Genomic DNA, 10,813 nt, shown 5'->3' with positions numbered 1-10,813 from the left:
AGGACCTGGATGTTGTGTGCATTAGTTGGATCCAATACTGAAATCCATAACAATAGTTATTTATTTATATAAATAGATACACATACACACGAGATGTGGTGGAGGGACTTTTTGGGGAGACCCCTGTCACACAATTCTGTGATGAAGCCATCAGACACTTCGCTTGTGGAAACCTTGTACCATGTGATGTTACAGATGGTACTTGAAAACTACCATTTGATGAAGATCTCTATGTCTGGAACTGTGGTTTCCAAGATGGTACAAGTTTACCTGTCACTGACTCCTCACAGCGAGTGATGGACTTGAATGTGCTGTTTCATTTCACATTATTCTGAAGTGCCCCAAGCAGTCTAGCTACTCGAGAGAGGCTATCAACAGTAAGATGAGCCTTGTATATCTTTCAAAGTCATTGTTGCATTTATAGTAACATCCCGAACCAGTTTCCTACTTGCTGGCCCGGCTGCTGAATTTGGATGGGCGACCTGATTTGGGTAGAGTCTGGGTGTTATGATACGTATTACACCTCTTAATGATGAATTCCTCCATATTTAAAGAGTAACGAGTGACTTTGAAACCTTATAACCCTCTCCTGAACTGTGCTTCTCCACTACTTTATGTCTGACTTCTTTGGAAAGCTTCTTGGTCTTCATGTTTGCCTTGTTGGTTGACCAAGTGAGTTTCACCTTCAAACTCTTTAGATAAGTGGGGCACTTAATTTTTAAGTTAAACGACTGATTACATACAGGCGAAACCTATTTTGTAACCTTTTTTTGTAACCTTTTGTAACCTCAGAACACTTCTTTTGTAACCTTTCAAACAAATAATTTGCAACTGAAGTTAATTAGGGAAGGGTATGTATATTTGTACAACTGAGAATCATCTGATTTTCTCTGTTAATCCAACTTATTCACATTTTATCTGCATTTTTTTTATCTTTATCACTTTGAAGTAGTTTATTTAGACTCTATATTAAGTTTGATTTGAAAGAATCATGAAATAAGCTCAGGTGGCATCAAAATGTGAAAACTTTGGAGGGGGCTGTGAATACTTTTGCAGGTCATTGTATGTATGTATGTATGTTTGTAGGTATGTATGTATATGTGAAAAATATATCTGAAAATCTTAGAAAAACAGTGCTGGCTCAATCAGCACCAAATTTTGCATACGTGTTGGTAGTATGCAGGATCGGGTCATTGGCGCAACCTCCCTTCCTCATCGTGAGGGGGGTGGGGGTGGGGGAGGATGACTTGCCAATGCTCTCAAAGGGGGTGGGTGTTTTTTATAGTGCAGGAAATCCGAGAAATATCCTTTGATGAGAGGTGTCGGATTCATACCATTTCCAGTTAGCACAAGAAGGTAAGGCAATGGAAATAATGCGTGCATGCAGACACACACACGCGCACGCACGCGCGCGCACACACACACACACACACACACACACACACACACACACACACACACACACACACACACACACACACACACACACACACACACACTCACACACACACCTCTTGTAGTTCTCGATATATTTTGGGTTTGTATGGGAGGAGAAGGGGGGGGGGGGGACGACAATCATTCGAGAGATTTCTTTAAGCGAAGTTTAACTCTGACACACCTGAACAGATGCTCGTGATTCGCAGCTGCAATCGTTGGATGTTTCCCCGACGGGACAGCTTGTGGTCGTTTCTGCCTTGGAGTTCAGAGGAAAGTGGGAACGTGCATTTCTCCCCGAGCTCACCCATCGCTTCCCTTTCTCCTGTGATGATGGCACACAAATCATGGTTGCCATGATGTTCAAACAGGCTGAGATGTTATATGGTGAGTGAGATGTTATTCCAGGAATTTCTTGTTCAAATTCATGGAAGCCATTTTGTTTGTACCTTCATTCCTCCACTCGTGCGTCTCTCTTTCGTTGTTCTCCCTGCACAAACTATTGTATTCAGTGTTGTTGGACTGAGGATGCCACACACATGATGGTCTAAATGTCTCTTGCCTATTTTATCCGATTTCTGTTTACCAAGCCAAACTATGGGTATCAAGGAGAGTTGAGAAGCACCAGGAGTCACTCAGACATCCCTTAAAGATGTTTCTCATGCACGTTTCAAGCCAATTAGCCATTCACTATCATATGTGAATATTTTTTTGACACGAGGTATGCATACTATTTCACTACTACTACTGCTACTACTACTACTACTACTCTAACAGCTCCACAAAATTTTGTATAGAGAGTCGAGGATTGTGGAAGAGCGAGTACACTGAACAGATCAGGATGTAACAGGACAAAAGGAACAGTCGAAAGAGGGTAACACATCAACAGTGAGGTTGAAGGACAAGATGGAGGAAGACTTGGGCAAACAAAGGGTGTGGGGAGGAAAGAGAGCTTGGAGTGGACAAGATGGACACAGAAGGAAACACTCATGACGGAAAAATACTGGAAATATGGAAGGAGGAGGGCTTGGTGTAAGCGTGAACCAAGGTAGGACAGATCATGGTTTTGTATTGGAGATGATCTAATTAATAGAGGTGAAGAGCTGCCTTGAAGACCTGGAGGGAAGAATGAAATTGAGGAGAATGTGGAAGCTGGTACCATGGTTTGGAAAAAAACAGCAACGAATGAGTGGAGGTGAGCAGTCATCCTGGATTTAGATTGCTACACCAGAAGGGGGTTGATGGTGGACCATGCGCATCCTGCAGAAACCTGGGTGGAGGAGAGGAAAACAAACCACGAAAAGAGAAGAGGATGCAAGACCAGAAAGGAGGCGGTAGAAGATAGAGATACCACCAACCTGTCTGCAATGGGAAAGTCATAGGCCCATGGACTCAGCTTAATTGCAGCAGATTCCAATAATCTTAAAGGTATTGGTTTCTACGGCGTCAAACTGAGCAGCAAAGTGTGACATAGGGGAACAAGCTCAGAGGAGAGAGCAGTACTCCATCAAGCTGTGGATGAAGGCCTTGAAATTAATCTCACCTTGTAGGGTCGGCTGGGGAGAGTTTTGATCCCAATTTTGGCTGTTCAGGCCTAACGTTTGATTTGTGCTGATTTTGGCAGGAATTTGTAATTTGTTCAGGGTGCCAGCAATAACTTGCCTCCTCTTCATGAAGTACACTGGGATCTTTAACGTCTACCAACGATAAATACTGGTAGTCAGAACACCCGACTTAATATCCATCGAATGGAAGGTGAGCACAATGATGTATTGTTGTTGGGCCGGGTCTTGGTGGCGAGAACGACCGCGAGATGGAGCAGTGGAGTCGGCTCCACCGAACACCCGGAATTTAGGTCGCACCCTTCTGATAAATCCGAAAGGTCATGGGTCCCCTATCGGACCGAAGATCGCCAATAGGTCGACCATGTGGGATAAGGTTAATTGCCAATTTCAATTTACCTAAATACCCACGTCGTCCAAACTACTGGGAAATTCACCCTCGGCAGGATCTGCGCCATCCGGGCCGTTACCGAGCCGGATCCGAGTCGTACCCCGATCAGAGAGTACCAGAATCCTGCCGGGCCAATCGAACGATTACGGTAGCAATGAGACCTCCTAATTCCCATTCACAGTGCGGCAAACCAATTATAGAAAGGACAAGGACGAACTGGTACATTCAACAAGAGGGGAATTTATTTACAATAATGGGCAAAAACCGGGAAGGGAGACAAAGAGCAGATTACAACCGAATATATTCCAATGTACAATAACGCAAGCACTTAAGGATTCTACTTAGAGATGGGCCCACACTCAGACACACACCCAAAGAAATGGACCCCGCCGTGTCTTTATTGAAGGTTTCCAGCTTGAGGGAAATGAGCTGGAAACCAGAGCTATCTTGGACCGGTCCACCTCGTGTGGTCTTCGACGTCCTGGACCGGTGGGACTCGAACCCGCAACCACGATGCCACTCCACATACCAGGGACGGAGGATGAAGGGCGGACGCCAACCAGCGCGAGGGCACTCCTTCTATCCTTCTTCACTCCTTCTCCAGAGGGGAGGAGCTTCCTCCTCCGACCCGCTCTCCCTCACTGGACGGTTTTGGCGCGCAAATGCGCTCGTCGCCCCCGTGATTGGCCAAAAGGGACTCCAATTCCGCTGATTGGACCCGGGTGGGGGGGGGGGGTGGCGGGCATCACGGCGGACCGCCCCTCGAATAGGAAGAGGAGCAATATTGTCCTGCGTTGGCTCTCATTGGCCAACCGACGGCAAACTCCCTCGCATCTCTCTGATTGGTCGAGAGAGACGCCAAGTCCTTCTTGAACTCCGCCCACCGCGAGCGTTATGACGTCAGGATGGAGCAAAGGTGTTGTTATTGTTGTAAGTGATGTAAAAATGTAAAAGAAAACCCTGACTATCAATATAACTCTGCAGCACACGAACATTTAATCACCCATTAAACATAGGATGGGACCCTTCCGAGAAACACATACTTACTGATATAACTGATCTATAAGGACTCTGGCTGGTGTGTGCTCATGGCTGCCAGATTTGTAACACTACCCCCTCCCCTTTTTACAGACTCGTCCCGAGTCGTCAAATTTTGGCGTGACCAGCATGAGTAAGTTTTCCCTGAGTAGGATTTACCTGTGGATCCCTGAGTGCGACATTTGAATACATGTCACAAAAATAAATAACCTAGTGCGCTGCTTAACTAACTATCAGACTCATACAGACGACAACTAAAATTGCCGGCGCCAAGACAGACACACAGGTGGGTTAAGAACTTATTTACAATTTAACTATTTACACTAACCATGGCCCAGGACCTGTCATCTGTGGGGTAAAGGCACAGCAATGTTAACAGTTTTGTGTGATGGTGAGTGCACAGCAGCTGAAGGTCAGTCGTCCTCAGGGCCTGCTCAAAAGGTCCCCCTTGAGTCTTCGTTGCAGTGAACCTTCTTCTTTTTATTTCTTTCATACCGCCAGCTGTTGGAGGCAACTCACCTGAACATGGCAGGCCATACACCGTCCCACAGGCCATCTGAAGAGGTATCCAGGCTGCCCAATGCAGTCTCTGGCTCATTTGAATGAAACGGATGCAAGAACAAATGAACGCACAAGATGATGGATGCAAGGGCTGCTCAAATGCAGTCCCATGCTGAGGCTGCCTGCAGGGCAGTCCTTGCAAAACACTTGCTGGAAGATGGTCCTGGCACACATGGATGGATGGTGACATGGGGCAATGCAAACAGGGTAGCAGGCATGGGGTCATGACAAAGGCAAGCAAATGAGGCATGGCAAGACAGATGCGGACCAGCAGCTGTAGCACAACAGGCCGGCATATGAAGCTGGCCGGCCTCGGGTATGGTCCGTGAGGTTCTGTGGAAGGAGTGCGGTGGTGCCGGCCGCTCCGAAAACGGGCTTGGACCTACCCTACTGTCTCCCCCCAACCTATCGCCTTTGCCTGTCTCTGTCCATACCCACTCCCTTAAGCCTGTTGCGACAGCTCGCGACAAAATGCGAACGGGATTCTCTAAAATGTCTGGAAATGTTCGCGGTGGTTCTCAATTTCCTCGCGTGAGTCGCAGGACGTCGCTCTGGTGTCGCTTGAATTTTTAACATGTTCAAAAAATTCTTGCGACAAATTTTCTCTCAAAATAGTCACAGAATCGTCACGGTTGTCTCGAACTGGTCTCAAACCCTTCTCAATTTAGTTTCCATGAGTCAGAAGGTGCGACAAATGAGACAACTTTGTGAGCGATTGGCGACCTATGAAACTAAATTGTGACTGATTGAAGAAAAAAATGATCATCTGTCCTGGGACCCGAGAGTGCGACAAAACTGTGATTCAATAGAGAATATTTTCGGAAGAAATTGCGACATAACTGAGGTCATAATTCGTTTATTAAAGTCTTTTGCTAAAATATGTTGTTCTGTTATTTCAAAAGAAATTAATCAGAAATTTGCACAATGTATTGTCTACTCAATTTAATATATACATAGAAATCCGCATGTTATCCATGCAATGTAATGTCGATAGATTCACAATATTTCAATCCAGATATGACGAAAAAAATAAAAAATAAAAACCTCATAGTCCAAATTGTAAAACCAGCATTGTCTGTCCTCTTTCTCTCCTGTTCTGAGTAATGGCCTTCAATGCAAACTTTTCACTTTCCCATCATTCCTTTCACCTTCCCATCATTCCTTTCACCTTCCCATCATTCCTAAATCTCATCACACATATTTTTTTACATAAATTAGGTCACACACAAAATATGGTCACACCCACAAGCCCCTATCAAGGCAGATGAACAATTGGGTCACACACAATGTTTGTGGGTGTAGCGTTGACAAGTAACAGAACACTTTGAACAATCAGGCTTGGTCAGCATTCTCCTGTAATCCCACCATCATGTTCTGCCAGGGCACAGCTCCCACACCATTGTAGTACTCAGTCAGGTACTCTCTTACTCGTTTCCCAACTGACAATATGATTGCTGGAAGGGAGAGGCCATATATATATATATATATATATTAATATATATATATATATATATATATATATATATATATATATATATATGTATATATTAATATATACATATACATATATATATATGTATATATTAATATATATGTATATATGTATATGTATATATATATATGTATATATATATGTATATATATATATGTATATATATATATATGTATATATATGTATATATATATATATATATATATATATATATATATATATATATATATATATATATATATATATATATATATATATATATATATATATATATATATAGTCTCGATTTCTCAATTGTCACGCACAGTTGTCGTGCGACTGTTGCACGACATTTGCGCGATGGTCGCACGACCGTTGTGTGACCGTCGCGCGACAGTTGCATGTGTCCAAAAAATCTCAGTTTTGTCACGTGAACGTCGTGCGACATGTATGCGAACTCCAGGCGAAGTTCATCCCAAATTTCGCCGGGAGTTCGTGGGACATTCGTGCGATATTCGTGAGACATACGCAAATATGTTTTAGTATAAATTCAGTGCGATTCCAAGTGAAAATTATCGCTGTTTTATCGTAATTTGGTGTCTCCAACTAGTCGCGAGCTGTCGCAGCCCACTGAGATACAGGCTTTCGTTTGCAACAAGAAATCAACAAAATTTAGCCCCTTCTTATTTTATTTTATTATTATTATTATTTTTTTATTATTTTTTTTCCTCTATAATCTCGTCTCCCGAACCCCCTTTATCTTCTTTGTCCGGCTAACCTATCCTGTCCATCAACTCCCAACCCCGACATTCCTGTTTTGGAGGGGAATAGGGAGAGACTATCGTCCTGTCTCGAGGCCCAACAAAGCCTCAGAATAGCCTCCCACAGATTTCAGCCATCTTACCAAGGTGGGTCCAGCGGCCTACAGAGAGCGAAGGGATGGATGGTGCGAAGGGGTACATTTCCTAACTATCCTCGCATTTATTAACATTAAACTACCCCGGGGCTTTTCCATACGCCTGGCTCTTTAAACTATAGGTTCTAACAACCATAATTCCTGTCTCCCATGTTGGTGTCCCATTATATATTTTGGCCTAGCCCTCAAATTTTCACTCGTGCCCTTGCACAATTTCATGACTGAGTCGCGTGTCTCACTTGGCAGGGATTTCCCTCCTTTCGAACTCTAACTACGGCACCCTCGGGCCCTAAGGCTGTCTCCGAGCCTTCCTACTCCCAATGAACGCGGGGGGTTGCCCTTCCCGGCATTGCCCCCCTCCGATGCCCACGTGGCATTTTGGTGCTTCGGGTCCCTTCCGCGGGTCACCCGTGCCCACGACACTATCCCGGTCCCTTAGACCCTTGGCCTACTCTGGCCAACTTCTCCATGCCCGGGGTGCCCTCAACTCAAAACTCACCTTTCCAAGCCACGCTCCCAGCCAGTCCATGGACTCCTGCACCCCTCCAAATGGGTTTCGTGCCTTATCAACACCAACAACGAAACGAACTCCTTTTGGTAAATCTAACTAACCCACTAACTAACATTACTCTGACCCAGGGTCACTTGGGTAGGACTCACTCCTCCCCCCCAACTCATTCATTTGCACCATGCATTCCACTCACACTCCACTCACACACTCGGGCCCGCTGACCCATACTCATTCATTGTATTTCTTTCTCTCTCTCAATTTACTCAAATCACTCAACACTGCCATTCTGCTAACTAAATTCCCCTAACTAACTCGTGCTCCCTCGTCGTCCCTTACTCTAATGCACGTTCCATTTAATCTCTGTAGCTAAGCTACGTCCCCACTACACATTCCATGTCTGTCCATGTCTCCCAAAATCCATTTCTAAATCTAACTTAGCATTCCCACTAACTAGTCCATGGGCACCATGGAGGACGGCTCATGCCCCCATGAGGCTGGTCTAACTAAGCTAAACCCTTCCCATGAAACTATTGCTCCTATGCCCAAGCAAGGATGCTTGCCACATCCTGGCCGGGGCCATGTACTCAGAGCAAGGCTCTTCGAGCCTTGCGTCTCCGCGGGAGCGGTGGTCCTGACTCCGGATACTCCAGTCCGATCCATCCATGAGGGCGTAACGTCGCACTTATAGGGTCTCAGGCGGTCCGCGTGGACGATATGGGGAAGGGCCCGTGGTCCCATTTTGATCTTTATGACCACGTCACTAATTTGCGCCAGTGACTCACCTCGCCCTGGGCCCTGCCAGGGCGAGGTGAGTTTCGGGCATCTGCCCTTCTTCCTCTGGGGATTGAAGAACCAAATCTTCGTCCCCGGGGAGTACTCACTCGCCTGGCTCCGGTGGTCGTACCTGCATTTCATTTTCACACCCGCCTGTTGGAGTTGGTGGCGAGCGAAGGCATGGACTTTTTCCATGCCTTCCTCCAAATGACGTGCATAGCCCTTCCCTGGGGGTCTGTCAGGACGCTCAGGCGTCGGGCCGCACAGCAAATCGACGGGGTCTCGCAGCTCCCGTCTGTACATGAGCAGCGCCGGGCTACAGGCGGTGGCTCCATGGTGACTCGTACGATAGGCCATGAGCAGATAGGGGAGATGCTCGTCCCAGTCATCCTGACAATCGGCGGTGAAGAGGGCCAATTGTTGTATGATGGTTCTATTGAACCTCTCCACCATGCCGTCGGAATGTGGCCTTAGGGGGCGTTGTTCATGTCTTTTGAATTGCTAGGAAACTCCACACTTCTTTTAGCAATTCACTCTCAAAATTTCTGCGCTGGTCGGTGTGCAGCTCCTCCGGAATCCCGTGCCGACAAACAAATCCTTCCACGAAGGCCTGTGCCACAACCCCGGCTTCTTGGTTGGGAAGATCATAGGCCTCCGGCCATTTAGTGAAGTAGTCCATAATCACGAGGATGTACCGATTACCTTGGCGAGTGGGGAGCAGTGGTCCCAAAATGTCCATGGCCACTCGCTCAAGGGGGGCCCCAAACTGATGTCGTTGAAGAGGGGCCCTCACCCTCCGTGCCGGTCCCTTTTTAGCAGTGCAGGCGTTGCATGATCGACACCAGTCCTGAACATCGCGCCCCATGTTAACCCAATAAAACTGCCGGCGGACCTGAGTTTGTGTTTTGGTCCTGCCCAAATGGCCGCCGGGATGGGTTCCGTGCACCTGTTTCAAAATTTGGGTCTTAAATTAGTCTGGGACTACTACCAGCCAAGAGGTTCTCTCCGAGGGAATCTCCACCCACTTGCAATACACGATGTTGTCCCTCATATCTAGGGTTTTCCACTGAGCCCAGTACGCCTTTGTTCACACTCAGAATGGGGTGACCTCCTCCCCACTGGGTCTCTTGTTTAGTCAGACCCACTCGTACACGGGCCCTATCACGGGGTCTTCCCGCTGGGCCGTGCTCCACACCAAATCGCCAAATTCCTCATCTACGGTTAGTGGCAGAATTGGACGTACCACACGGGCTGCACGGACTAGTAGCTTCTGGGAGGTGTCTGCCAATTGGTCCCTCTCCTCGTGCCTCGTGCAGTACTTACAGTTTTCTCCCAGACAGGGGCGTCAAGAGAGAGAGCATCGGCATTCCCATGAGCCTTTACCGGCTCTATAGGCCACATTGAAATCGTACTGCTGCAACTTTTCCAACCACCTTGCAATCTGGCCCTCCGGTTCCTTGAACCGTCAGAGCCATTGCAAGGAGGAATGGTCAGTTCAAACCAAAAAATTTCTCCCGTACAAGTACGGGTGGAAATGGCTCACTGCAGACAGCATGGCCAATAGTTCCTTGCGGGTGACGCAATAATTTCGTTCGGGCCAACTCATGGCCCAACTGTAATACGCGATCACTCTTTCCATGCCCCCTGTGTCTGAGACAAGACTGCCCCCAATCCTTCCTGGCTTGCATCCGTGTCCAGGGTATACATCCCGTCATCGGTGGGGTTATGCTAAAACGGGTGTGGATGTCAAACACCCCTTTAATTTGAGGAAGGCCTGATGGCATTCCCTTGTCCAATTAAATCTCGACCCCTTCTCTATAAGCCGGTGAAGGGGTCGATCTATGTCCACAAATTTTGCCACAAAGCGCCGGTAGTAGGAGCAGAGACCCAAAAAACCCCATACCTGTTTGACGTTACGGGGTACGGGCCACTCCTCCACCGCTGTAATTTTACCTGGGTCGGTTTTCACCCCATCGCGGCCTATCACGTGTCCAAGATGGGCCACTTCCTTTGCGAACAAAGCACATTTCCCCGGGCTCAACTTCAACCCTGCCTGCCTGAGGCACCCAAACACCTGGTCCAAATTAGCTATTGCCTGGGAAAATGTTTTCGCGTGTACCAGGACGTCATCCAGGTACACCAGGCATGATTGCCA

The 10,813-nt window shown here is 46.9% G+C and overlaps 1 protein-coding gene across 3 annotated transcripts in view; it reads left to right on the top strand.

The window, feature by feature from the left end:
- The window catches only part of LOC147012843 (neuroserpin-like), a 66,038-nt gene that overhangs the window by 31,191 nt on the left and 24,034 nt on the right, over positions 1 to 10,813 (top strand). For all 3 annotated transcript variants that reach the window (XR_015051081.1, XM_085854128.1, XM_085854129.1), the window contains exon 4: positions 1,627 to 1,821. Coding sequence is in view for 2 of the 3 variants with exons in the window: in XM_085854128.1 (XP_085710254.1) it covers positions 1,627 to 1,821 (195 nt within the window). In the remaining variant the exon portion in view is untranslated. The remainder of the gene's footprint in view (positions 1 to 1,626; positions 1,822 to 10,813) is intronic.

This window comes from Eptatretus burgeri, chromosome 14, assembly GCF_056783735.1.
Source record: "Eptatretus burgeri isolate ZD-2024b chromosome 14, Ebu_testis_v1, whole genome shotgun sequence".
Taxonomy (NCBI): Eukaryota; Metazoa; Chordata; class Myxini; order Myxiniformes; family Myxinidae; genus Eptatretus; species Eptatretus burgeri.
This window is presented reverse-complemented; position numbering and strand designations above follow the sequence as displayed.